This window comes from Siniperca chuatsi, linkage group LG2 (genome assembly GCF_020085105.1).
Source record: "Siniperca chuatsi isolate FFG_IHB_CAS linkage group LG2, ASM2008510v1, whole genome shotgun sequence".
Classification (NCBI taxonomy): Eukaryota; Metazoa; Chordata; class Actinopteri; order Centrarchiformes; family Sinipercidae; genus Siniperca; species Siniperca chuatsi.
This window is the reverse complement of record NC_058043.1, coordinates 28,681,592-28,695,205: the sequence shown is the minus strand read 5'-3', so window position 1 is coordinate 28,695,205 and position 13,614 is coordinate 28,681,592. Positions and strand designations below refer to the sequence as shown.

At 38.0% G+C, this 13,614-nt stretch overlaps 1 protein-coding gene across 4 annotated transcripts in view; it reads right to left on the bottom strand.

The window, feature by feature from the left end:
- Positions 1-948: 948 nt before the first annotated feature.
- LOC122869544 (contactin-4) overlaps positions 949-13,614 on the bottom strand; it is a 125,530-nt gene continuing 112,864 nt past the window's right edge. For 3 of the 4 annotated variants that reach the window (XM_044182692.1, XM_044182683.1, XM_044182702.1), the window contains exons 20-23: positions 9,668-9,848; positions 8,559-8,671; positions 6,515-6,683; positions 949-5,653 (exon numbers count right to left, since the gene is read on the bottom strand). In XM_044182692.1, the coding sequence (XP_044038627.1) occupies positions 5,568-5,653; positions 6,515-6,683; positions 8,559-8,671; positions 9,668-9,848 (549 nt within the window). In that variant the 3' untranslated portion in view covers positions 949-5,567. Of the gene's footprint in view, positions 5,654-6,392; positions 6,684-8,558; positions 8,672-9,667; positions 9,849-13,614 lie in introns of those variants that run through there. The other variant, XM_044182673.1, reaches the window with a different exon arrangement.

Below are 13,614 nucleotides of genomic sequence, written 5' to 3'. Positions count from 1 at the left end.
AGCTGCTGCTACAACACACATTAATCTAGTTGAGCTAGTTGTAAGCTTGTTAATGCTGTAGGCCTACCTAACTTTGCAACAAAGATCATCTTTTTAATCTGATATCTGCAGTCGATGTAGTGGTATCAGCCAGGTCACATGACCTCCTCAAAAATGTGAATGTGTGTTCCCAACTTGCCTGCGTGAACCGATCAGGACAGAGACTTGTTTTTACCATAGCCAGCAATAACAACAGAAGGTGGAACAGGAAAAAAAAAAAATGAAAAAATGGGCGGGCTGCATAAGGTCAATAGTTTTTATTTGTGGAGATCAGGACCAAACACAAACTCAAGATCTAAAATCTAGTCTTATGTGGGACACTTTAATAACCCATATACTTCTGAAATATTGTCTGTTTTCAAATTATTTAAGATTGAGGAAAGTCTGTTTTAAGTAACCATTAGCTATAAGGATCCCTATTCAAGTAGGCCTATTGGAAAGGGCATCATTCACCCAGGTAAACGATCATATTTTTCTTTTAATATTATTAATTAATTATTAATATTTTTCTTCAGCAGTCTCACCATAAGTGTGATTTTGGCTGGTGTATACACTTTATATTCTGTGTAATCTCACATTCTAGTGGAGAGAAACTGTTACTTACTTGTCACAAGTCCATAATAAAATTGTCAAGTACACAAATCATGTCTTTGCTATAGAAACTTGTGGAAACTAATCTTTTTGCATTTTTTTCCTTGGTCCTGAGGGAAAAATCTGCATCTTTCTCACCACCTTTCTTTCAATAGTGCAGACTGCTAGAGTCCCACAGGGTAAAGATCCCTCAGTATACTTACTCACCTTATTTGCTGTGATTCTCCACTGCACACTCTGTAGTACATCAGAAATCTCCTGAGACCAATCCTGCAAAGACTCCCAGTGAGGTGTATGAATCACACAAGCTAAAACACATCCACTGATTAAAGGGTTTCAATGTGAAAATTTTATTGAGTCTTCTTGTCATCTCACAGAGATATCTTATTATATTAATACAATTTTAATACATTACTGAAGTAACAAATTGCAGTTTCAGTTCAAGAAGCAGATGAATCAGAAGAAAAAAAATCTGAAATACAAATTTTAGACATAACGAGATATTCCAGCAAAATTTAAAAATAAATAAAAGCATTAAATATGAAAAGGTAAAGGGACTTAAAGTTTAAGGTAATGGCATCGCACAAAATAAATCCTTCAAAGTAACAAGGTTTGGGTAGAACTACATTTCAAGATTTTCTAAAAGTTGTTAACAGTAAAACAGTAAATATATATATAAATCATAGAATAATGCAGTATAATGTTTTTTTTAGCACTTTAGTCATCAAAATAAAGAATAATGCATACAAATAAACATGAGGGAAAAATATTCTACACTGTATTGTACACACTAAGTATGTCATTTTAACACCTGCATCTACTCTTCAGGACAAATGTATGTGTTACTCAAAACATACACATATTAATTAATGACAGATGTTGGGTTAACAGTTTTCATGATAAATATACTGTATGTTAAAGTTAATAGGAAAGTGTGTTGTCCCAAAAGTGTCACCCAGATGGGTTGAAAGTGACAGACCATATGAGAGTCTGTACAACATAATGAAAAGCCATCAAACAATCTAAATGAAATCTGTGCACATCAAACAAATCTGAAATCGAAAATATTACAGCATAGTTGAGATGCAGTTTCACTTCTCAGTATTCTGTTATGTATTTACTTGGTTATGGTGGATGCTAATGTTAGCGTTTTATGAAAAGTGCACTAAATGCACAAAAGTGGCAACAAAAGTAAGGTTCAGGAGAGCTTTTATACTTACTTATTGTTTGTCCTTTCTTATGCCATCATTTTGCCAATCTCCCACTATAATTAATCCCCCCCCCTCCCCCAAAAACAAAAATTACAATCTGTATGTAAGACAGGTTGACAACAGATTTGAAGAATATAAACGTGATAAGGCAAAGCAGATTTGTTTAACACTTGTGAAGAATTCATTTTAACTGGGTTGGTATGTGTTCCCAACATACAACCCATTTGAGCAGCACAAACATGGCTGTCCTAACTCTGTGGATGAATAGAGTGTGGTATTAAAGTGTTATTCCTGAAGATTGTCTGTTTTAATGGATCTGGCAACACCTGTGGTGACTGGTGGTCACATTAGGTTACACGTGTAACCTAAATGGAATATCGACTGTGGAGCTAGTAGTCTGACAGATATTCATTTTGAAGAATTTGTACAGCTATAACCCCAAATAAACTAGCATGGGCAGCATTGTTAATATGGAGTGCAACAAGGATTGTATTTATTAGATAATCCAAGAGTAGAAAAATATGAACCGATGACTGTCTTTTAATGCCACTAATTACCACTGCTTGGGCTACATTAGTTATTATGGTGTAATGTAATTTCATTCATATTTGTATCAGACAAGCTGAGTTTCTCCTTAACGTGCAGCCTTTCTCACAGTGGATATTTTGACTTGTCATGGTAGGAAAAGCACATGTTACTAATAACTAGTGCTATAATACAAATTAACGATGACTTTGTTCTATTTAGATGTGTAAGAAAACAATGCCAATGAGCCAACATGCACAATACCATCGCTGAACTGGAAACCTACAGTTGATGAAATGCAGTCATTATTAAAATGTATGTATAAATGAATAAACATATATCAAATTTTCTAGTGTTTTATTTTCATGGGTGTAGGAAGCATTGAAAATGTGGGTGGGACAATCTAACGGAGGTGAGGGTCCTCCCCTAGAAACAGAGTAGATGTCATTTCCTGTATTCTGTTGCCTTTTAACACATGGTTTGATACTTTTATCTGGCTATACTAGCATGAGGAAAATTATGGGTGCATTTTGTAATTTCATCCAGAGGACGTGGTTGGCCGCAGATTACATATTTGAAGATATTAAAAAGCTAAAAGTACAGAAATTGATTTGATGACTAATTCAGAGCCATCTTTAATAATTACCACTCATTGTTTATTTAAACTTGAGGCTCTATGTTTGCATGCAATTGCAATTTCTGTTAAATTAGTTTCTTTAGTGTTATCAAATCTATGAGTAAAGTGGAGTGGACCACTGTAGTCAAGGTAACAAAATCAAGAAGGCTACAAGCAACAGGTGAACAAAATATGAACATTTAGTTAAATGCCAAGCTTTAGTTAAGTTAACAATACCCTGAACATTTTGTGGTGACAGTATGTGACCCAACAACTCAGCTACCTGGCATCCGGGCATCAACTGATTTCAGACCAAATCAGGCGCTGCTGTGAAAATACCAGTAGTGGTAGTACGTTTAGGCTGCGGTGGTGGGGGACGCAGGGGGTCCAGAAAAAAACCTGCAGTGACTTGCAGTGGAAAAGTTGAAACAGAATCAACTTTTGGAGAAATGCAACCCAACGTCACGCTGCGGTGGCCAATCCGGCGATCAGACTGGTCAAACTCCTCCACAGTCAGCCTGAACTATCACTGAAACCAGGCGCTATCCAGGCAGAGTTCATAGACCAAACTATGATACTCTCCCAGTTGTGTCCTCGCTTGGTTTATTTCGTGTACCCAATTTCGAGGGCTGTGTCTGGCTTGCAGTCTATAGTGAAAAATAACTATATCAAGAAGCTTCCTTTGGTTTGTGTTCATTTGTTTGAGAGGGAGAGAGAGACAGAGAGACTTATAGAGTGAATGAGGAGAGGAAGCACCGGTAGCGTGAAAGCCGGTGAATCAGAAAAATAAAATGTTATTTTCTGATTGTGCTGTAGAATATAGCTGCTGTGAAACACATTCACACACCGCTGCACAAACCTGCGGCTACTTGCTGCGATACCTGATTTGGTCTGATGAAGTGGCGCACTCGTGTGTAGGCCACACATGTGTGTGCGTGCTATGTGACAATCTGCCTGGGTGCAAGGTAGCAGTGAAAACGTGGTATGGAATTTCATTGATGTGGGCATTCTCTCAATAAGCAAGCGGAATGATTTGATAATGAAACACTGACACAGCACTCTGAAAAGAGCACCGAGTGGATAGACTGATAGACTTTCAACATGGTAAAAACATGGTAAAAGTTTATAATAACTGCAACGCCCACAGAGGAGTTTTGCAAAGGCAAACACTTATGTGCAGAAAGTAAAGGTCGAGATTTTATTACAAAATGCAAACAGTTTGGCACTTTTACAGGGGAACTCCACTGATTTTACACATCAAAGTGTGTTTACAGGCCTTGGGGAGTACTACTGCACATATGAAAAAAGTTGTGTAAAACCTTTTAAACTTTTAAAGTCTGATAAATGATCTCAAGTGATGTCACTTGAGTCAGCGTCGGTTGAGGCTGAAGACTAAGAAGAAGTTTGAAAATGAAAAAAAATCTGGGGGTATGGCGTTAGATAGAAGTGAGACCTCTGCAGCCTGCTCCTCATCTCTGCTTGAGGCTAGAGGCTCAAGGCTACATTAGTCACTACTAGCATAACACACCCTGTTCATTGTAACTGCAACAATGTTATAGGAGTGCAATGCTAAATCAGTGGAGTACACTTTTAAGGCAAACAATGCTGGTTTGTTTGGGGGTTAGGCTAAGGAGCTGAGCTAATGCTACTTAGCTAATAGTTAACTGTGGAACAAAGTAAACAAACTGTGATGTGTTTGTGGGTTATTTAGTGTCAGGTACTACACATATACTCATATAATTAACAAAAATAATTGCACATAAATAATTATGCGATACATGGGTGTACTGCCACTATATGTTTCATGTTGTATGAAACCAAAGAATGAACCATATTTGGGAAAAACGCTTATTCGTTTTGTTTCTGAGAGTTAGATGAGCTAGAGCTGGGAGTCAATTAACTTAGCTTAGCATAAAGAGTGGAAGCAGGGGGAAACCACTAGAAATCAAAAAGTGTAATTCCTATGTCAAATTATTCCTCTAATTTTGTGGGGTAATTCTCCACCACCAACAATGAAAAATAGCATAGGGCTACAATTTAATTTGTTTTCATATAAAGGATTAACACTTTAAGTCCAAATGATGAGAACAGAGTAAATTGATATTGACTATACTCTTTCATATTGAATGTGTAGTATGTGAAGTAAGTGAAACTTGTACCTTTTGGTCTGTAACATTCATAGAGGTCACAGCAAGCCAAGAAATAACTTGGAAGTTGAGGCAGTATAGGTCAAAACAGACAGTGGATTGGGGAAACTGGGACATGAACCTGTGCTCAGGTTCATTTCAAAATGACAGAAAGAATCTTTCCATTTTTATCAAATGCATGCATCCTGGAGGATTGCAGTGGTCCTATAAATAGGCCGATAAAAATGTTCTGTAACTGCTTTTGTCTATGACTAATGGTCCAGCCACAGATTTGTGGGCATTTGACAACCTGTCAGAATGCTAACATCATCCAGTTGTGGTTTGCAAACCAGTTGTTGATAAACTCTCTAGTTAGCTGCTTATTCCACAAATCTGCAGAAGAGAATCATAAGCTATATTCATTCTAATGTCCAGAGCTAAATATAAAGGCATTAGAAGCTACAAAATGAACAGGGAATATACAAAAAACATAAAAAAGCAAATCTTCATTGGAACTGGACACACACATCCTTTTGAGTTAAGACCTAGGAAGGAAAAAAAATATTTATATTAACCGTGGAAAGCATATTGGCCATTTTAAAAGAACTGTAATAAAGTATCACAGAGACAGCACATGCCTCTGTGTTGCATTACAATATAAATTTGGAATTTTAAAAATACAAAATGTTAAAAATGTTATTCTGCATCTGGATGCAGATGTACATCAAAGTACACAATGATAGGTTATCGTGCTGATTTCTGGAGAACACATAAATCCTGGGACTATTTGGGCTTCCTACAAGGATGCACTGTGCAAAAGTCAGACTTATGACCACAGAGTTATGGTAATTTAAATATGTCAAGTTGCTGTAATGTCACCTACAGGCCAAATGCCACCAAACTTTTGAGCATCTTTTGGATTTCATTTGTGTCATCTAAATTTGGTCGTAATCTCACTTTTTTTCAAAAATAAATTAATAGCTCCGTTCCAAATACATTGAGTACCAGATTTGATGAATATTAGATGAAATTTGTACTATTGGTGCTGAAAAACAAGTTTTACCATGGGCAACGTAAAAAAAATACCATGGCAGAACTGTTTGCCAAAGGTCACTTAAATCTGTTAAATATTTTTTGAGATATCCTGCTAACACGCCAACAGACAAAGAGGACTGAAAACACAACCTTCTGGACAGAGATGACTTTATATATTTTGTGTCTCTTCTTCCCAGTCTTATTGCATTTTCTATGTGTATTCTGAAGGCCTCGTTCAAGCTATGGTAAAGCTGATAAACAGTATCAGTCACACAAGGGATTAGTTACACGGAATGCACCCATCCCAATGCTTCTCTGCTTAATTCCAACTGTAGTCATTTGCATCATGCTGGAGAGTATTTGAAACTTACTGGACATCTTTGGTATGCGGATGGGGCCACTGCTGGGGCCATCACCCCCTTCGGTCAGAGCTCTGATCTCAATAAGGTAGTCCTCTCCAGAGGGAATTTGCAGCTCCACGCTGGTCTTATTGGTTTCCAGTACAGTAGTCCTGCCATGCCAGTTCTGACGATATACAACCTGGAGGAGAGTGTGGATCCTGGGGTCAGCATTTAATTCTGTGTAATTAGTGTATGAAAAACAAAACATAAACCCAAAAGCAGGAGAAGTGTGTGCAACCAATTTTGGTTATACAGTCTCTAGAGGAGGTAATGAATTCCAGATGCCTTGTGAGGTGCTGGTTTGGCATGATGATTCGAGGTAGAGGGACATAGGCTTTCAAAACAGGACCTCAGATGTCCTTTTTGAACATTTAGTCATACATCTTCATCATACAGCATAATGTTTTATTTCAGTTAAAAAGAAAGAGACATGCACAAACTGTGAATTTAGTTAAAAAAACATGGAAAATATGTAGTACATTTTTACTTTCAATTCACAGTTTTGCCTTTGAAACTATTTCTGTCAACATGCACTGCATGCTCCCTAACAACAGAGCGTCACAAAAGACTTATCATTAAATAAACAGGTCTGCATATCTCTAGACTAAACTCTCTCTCTCTCTCATATATATATATATATATATATATATAGAGAGAGAGAGAGAGAGAGCTCTTCTCTGAGCCCTTGGTATTTCTCTAGTTTCTCATGTTCCTTTTTCCTGATGTTGCCATCACTTGGTATTGCCACGTCCACCACATCGGTTTTCCTCTGCTGTTTGTCCACCACCACGATGTCAGGCTGGTTCGCCATTACCATTCTGTCAGTCTGAATCTGGAAGTCCCACAGGATCTTGGCTCGGTCATTCTCTACCACCTTTGGAGGTGTTTCCCACTTTGACCTCGGGGTTACCAGTCCATACTCCGTGCAGATGTTCCTGTACAATATGCCAGCCACTTGGTTATGGCACTCAATGTATGCTTTCCCTGCCAGCATCTTACCCTGCAGTGCCTCTGTGCTGTCCTTCAGTCCGGCCCGCTTTAGCCATTGGTAGGATTTCTTGATATCAGCCACTTCAGTTATGTTCTGGTGATACATCTCATTTAGGGGTGTGTCCTCCCATGATGGTCCCTCCTTTAGCACCTCTTCCTCTGTTCCCCATTGTCTGAGACATTCACTGAGCATGTCATATGTTGGGCCTTATCTTTGAAGTACTTGTGGATCTTGGATGTTTCATCCTGGATAGTGGCTCTCACACTCACTAGTCCACGGCCGCCTTCCTTACGGCTAGCGTACAGTCTCAGGGTGCTGGATTTGGGATGAAACCCTCCATGCATGGTGAGGAGCTTTCGTGTCTTAACGTCTGTGGTCTGTATCTCTTCCTTTGGCCACCTTATTATTCCTGCAGGGTATCTGATCACTGGCAGGGCGTAGCTGTGTATTGCCTGGGACTTGTTCTTGCCATTGAACTGATTTCTTAGGACTTGCCTTACTTGTTGGAGGTATTTGGCAGTTGCTGTTTTCCTTGTTACCTCTTTGAAAAAAAACAAAAAAACCCCAGCAACTATATATATATATATATATATATATATATATATATATATATATATATATATATATATATATATATATATATATATATATATGTATGTGTGTGTGTGTGTGTGTGTGTGTGTGTATATATATGTATGGGTATGTGTATGTATGTGTGTGGAAAGCATTATAAAAAACAGTGTTTTTTTTATACAGGTATGCAAAGTGGATCAAATATGATTCATTGTTGTACTGGTTGGAAGAAGCTGAATTCCTTCTGTGGTATGACGACTTTCATTTTATCACCTGGAACAGATCTTTTATTTTTGAAAGGCCAGACAGGGCCAATCCATGATGTAACACTGGAGTGCTGAGGTTTATCTTTCCACTGCAATGAGAAAGCCATTTACTGGTATGACAGCTGGTGAGGCTCTATTTGTTTCCCCAGTTCTGGAGTTTCTGCTATTACTCTGACAAACTCACCTTGTATCCTGTCACCTCAGACTCATTTTCCATCGCCTTGACATGTTCCCAATTTAGAAAGATCTTAGAGTTGGTCAGGTTCCACTCAATATTCCCTAGAGGCTGACTTGGAGCTGCAAGATATGTAATTATATAGACACATGGTTCACAAATGAATGCATAAACAAATGCCATCAATAGTATTCTCAGTCAGCCTTGATTATCTGGTATTGCAGCAGAATGTATTTCATACTATATATTCTTCATCCTTCTGGAACACACTGGAGAAAAATGGAGGTCAAGAAAAATAGAAAATGCACGCTCTTTGATTACCCTTTCATTTATGTGTGTGAAAACACAGCTAATAAGGATGAAATGAAAAGCAGCACAAAAGTCTTTACTGGATTATATTTCAGTGAACAGCATCAGTGGTTGGGAGCGGTTCTGACTTAGGTAGTACAGCTGCTTTTTGATTTTATTTCGTATTGCAAAACAACAGAACAGACAGACAAACAACATTCAACATTATGAAACATAAAAAGACGTGACAGAAAACAACATGGAATATAACATGAAATTGTAACTTAGCTGAAGTTGACAGAGGAATTTGCATGCTTGCTAAGGAGTAGTCCAACCAGTGGGAGGATAATAAATGAGTGAATTAACTGAATGAATGAATGAATTTGTTTAGAATGTTTAATGTATTTCATTTGAACGTATATAGTTTTTTTCATCTAAAACCTGTCAAATCGATTTTGTCGATTCTCTAAATATGAGAAAAAACCTTTCACTCTCAATATCAGAATCAGCCTTAAAACATCCATAATGTTTGTAATTGTATTATATAAACCCTACTTTATGTTATCAAACCCCCTAAAGTCCCAGAAATAATAAAGAGGACATGGCCTCAATGGTCTCTACGGCCCTGGCTTCATGGCCAATATGGACAACAATAACTCTTTCAACATACTTTCAGTATGGCATGTGAGTATTGTATTAAAATAGACTTGAACCTTCCGTATCATTTAAGAAATACAAGTAAGTCTAAGAAATAAAAAGGTGATTTAAGTAAAACGCTATACAAAAAATTAAATAAAGCACATTTTTGTGTCCTGTGTGTGTGGACTCACGTGGTTTCTTGGTGGTGATGTTAAAAGCAGGACTGCAGGGTCCAAGTCCAGCGCTGTTTTGGGCTCTGACTGAGATCAGATAGACTGTGCTGCCCTTCACGCCAGAGAGCAGAGCTGTGGTGTTGATAACCCTCACTCTCTCTGCTTCACCTTGTCGAGATCCTTTCTCCCAAAACAGAACCTGGACCAAAGACACAAGGGTTACCACAGACCTCCAACCATATTGCCTAACTTTGCCTTTTTTCATTTGTAGACTGTTTTCAAATCTGTAAAGTGGTGGGAACCAAGTCAAGTCAAACCTTTGCCAATTTCCTACTGAGAGTGTCACAATGTGCTTATAAAGAGGAGCATCCTGTAGAGTATTATTCTAGAGAGTGCATTGAAAGTGTGTATACATAGGTTGAAGTGGAGCCAGCTGACATACAATATATGGCAGCATTATATGAAGTACTAGGGCACACACATATGGAGATACAAATATCAAGTTTACTTTTAAAAGGAAACTACGGTAGCCGCGAAACTCGTGAACGGCCCTATCTAGAGCCAGTGTAGAAACATGGCGGTGCAACATGGCGACCTCCAAGGAATGGGACCCACTCCCCATTATACACTAATGAAAACATACTTCCATTTCTGCCAATAGCTGTTCCTAAATATTATACACTGGACCTTTAAGTCTTTAGTATGCTGAAGCAGTTATTCTATAGGACCTAACTTAAAAGTAGACACTCATCTACTGTAGGTCCTGAGGCTTAGGGTTAGGGCAGTCCAAACCACATTTTTAAACTACCAAGTGATACTGTATCTGACAATCAGCAATGGCAAAAGCAACACTGGGAGTTAGGAGTACAAGGATAAGGAGCTTGTCAGAATCTGAATTCATAGGGAGATCATTTATGACCCTAACACAAGACAGGAAAACCAGACAGCAAAATGTTCAACAGATGGTTTGAGAGTAGGTACTTATTCAATTGGCTGCAGGTTTCCACAGATATTGCTTGGGAAAGGCAGATTAGCGACAGGGCCTGGAGTTGCTGATAACAGATGCATCTAGGGTGTTTTTTTTCATCAGTGGTTTAATTGTAGCAATTTCCCGGCACTTGGGAAAATACCTAAAATACCTGAACAGAAGAAGCTTACAGTTTTTAACACCACCTCTGCTAAGAATCTAAACACATGCTCAAAGAAGGATGAAAAAGAGGGATCTAAGAAGAAGACTTAAGCTGTCTTGCTGAACTTTAAAGTCTTATTATGGAGACAGTGGCAGGAAAGTGCATCATACCACTAGTGTTTTAACAATACAAATGTTTGTGTGTGGGAAACAAATATTTAAATACTCTTTTTATATAGCCAGATTCAAGTTCTGTTATGAACCTGGTGTTGAAAAACAGTACAGTATCAAAAGTGTATGTGCATTGCCTATATTTTCAGTGAATGGCCTCGTTTTTTGATACTGTGCATAAATATAAAAACAACAGAGATGATGTAATTAGGAATGGCAGGATTTTCAAGCTTTTCTCCAAATGCAGAAGCAGTGTGCATGGAGCTGTAGTAAAGGTGATACTCTGCATTTAAAGAGTTGGAGGCTTGTGTTTTTTTAATTGTCTTTTCAAGACTGAAAAATATAGCCAAAGTGTAAGGAATGGATTAAACTGTGTATTTATCATTAATGTTAGCATGCCTGGCTAACAAGTTAATTACAATAGAAACCTAGTGTTACTTTCAATGCCCAGAGTTAGCATATCATTTGTAAATAAACCACAATATTTTGTGGGGTAACAGGTTAAGTTGGCAAAAGACCCGTTTTGGGTCACGTTAGTGTCTCTAATGTTACTGGATTTGGGGAAGGTTACCCGAGATGACTTTGCCAAGTGAAACATCCAACACGTCCTCATACCTGAACGACAGAATAGGTCTATTGCCAGTGACTCCCAAAACTTACATTACGTAAGTTGTTAAACCACGTGACCACTGCGCAGTTTGGTTAGGTTTAGGCAACAAAACTACTTGGCTAGATTTAGGCAACAAAAATACTCGGTTAGGAAAAGATAATGGGTTAGGGTTAAAATAAGAATGTTACATAAGTCACGTAACGTACGTAACGTTATGTAACTTAAAACTTTAAGTGAATGTTGATTTTTTTGTTTCACATGGGACACGAACCCCGGTCTCCTGGGTGAAAGTCCTGTGTTTGTTTAAATAAACGTAAATATGGGTCATTATAAGATGCTTGCACAGATGACCGATACAATAAATCAATAATCTAACCTGTGTTTGTCCAAGTAGTTTTAGATGTATTCGTCTTCAACATCTGAAAAGTTGTGTTAAATAAATAAGTCTCATATTAAATTTTTTTAATAATAGACTACTTACTAATACTTGCACTAACTAGCTGCCCTGTCTGGGAGCTGTAAGCTTTAATCATTTACACAGCACAGAGTTAGTGTGAATCACAATTTCATCTATGTAGTTATCAAATGCATAGACCAGACCAGCATCGCATCATCAAGCGCCAAGGCCGCGACGACTTTTGGGGGAAAGAATCTGGCTTTCACATAGCTAACGAGAGAAAACGGAAAATGCCGAAAAACTGCAGGTTCTAAAACAAGTAAACATACAAATCTGGATCTCTAGTTCCTGATATTAGTAGTCTTAACCCTCAGGTTTTATATATAGAATAACCTGTACCCATCCACTGCTGACAAATGAGCTTCCAGAGAATGGTAATTCTTCAACTGTATTAATAACCAGGCTTTCAAACTGAGATTTGAGGCATATAAAATACATGAATATTCACTGTCAGTATGGTAAATAGTTAAATGATGCTGGTGACAGTAACTACTGATGATAGCTAGCTTGAGCTGCTGGGGAACAGTCAAACAGTATAGCAGATTCAGACTGTGTACAACTAAATCTCAGACTAGCCTAGCTCAAGCAGTTGGCTATTAACAGGTTGGTTATTTACAAACAACACTTGAAAAGTGACCCAAATGATGTTGGGTCACTGATCCACTTGGACGGGGGAAGACTGAAGGGGGCATGAGGGCTTACCAATCAACCTTAATTTATTAAAGGTTTATTAGAGATTCTGAACATTAATATAGCAGCAAACAACTATTTGCTATGTAAAGATATAGTGGTGTAATGGCGTCCTGAGCAGAGAATGATGTCACACTCCCTCCACGTGTGTTGTCATCTGCGCTTCTCTGTTCTTTGTCTTGGTATCCAGTCAGGCTGCACGTGCATGTGAGCCCCTCCCTGTGAAACTGTTGGCTTTGAGAAGAGCGATATAACAGCGGTTTATTTTCTCATTTAACGCAGTGAATAAAGGGTTTATTTCAACCAAACCAGATTAGGTGATTGCTGGAACAGTGGAAAGACTAACAAAGATGGTTTTGGTAAGTTTTATTTTGTTTCTGTCCAGTTTGAATAAAGTGTGTTCTACGATGAGATGGAAGGTAAAATTGTAGTTTTTTCGAAGTACCTGTATGTGCTGGTCTATATTTATGACCCTTTTGAAGGTTTCTCATTTTCATACGAGTCAGCCGGATACATTAAAATGTAAGTCAGAGAAGGGGGTTTCAACTAACACAATTAGTTGCAATTAGTTGGCTAATTAGTTGCATGTATTAAATTCTCATTGTTTCAAAGATTCCCACAAATTTCGAGTGGTAAATATGCCACTGTAATCACTGTAAACTGTGCACAACTAGAATGGAAAGGTGTAGCAACAGTAACCGAGGGAGGCAGAGTTCAGTGAAAGTAAAGTTAGGGAGGGGTGTTTTGGTAACATTTAAGCTATTACTGTCCAAGTCTGAGTCAGAGACAAGACCCTAGACCCCCTAGGGGCTTTAAAAAAGTTCCAAAGCATGGTCAATTAGTTTTTGGTTATAGCAAGTTTGTTAGAGAATTTTCATACAATAGTTCAATACTTAACTATTGTAATT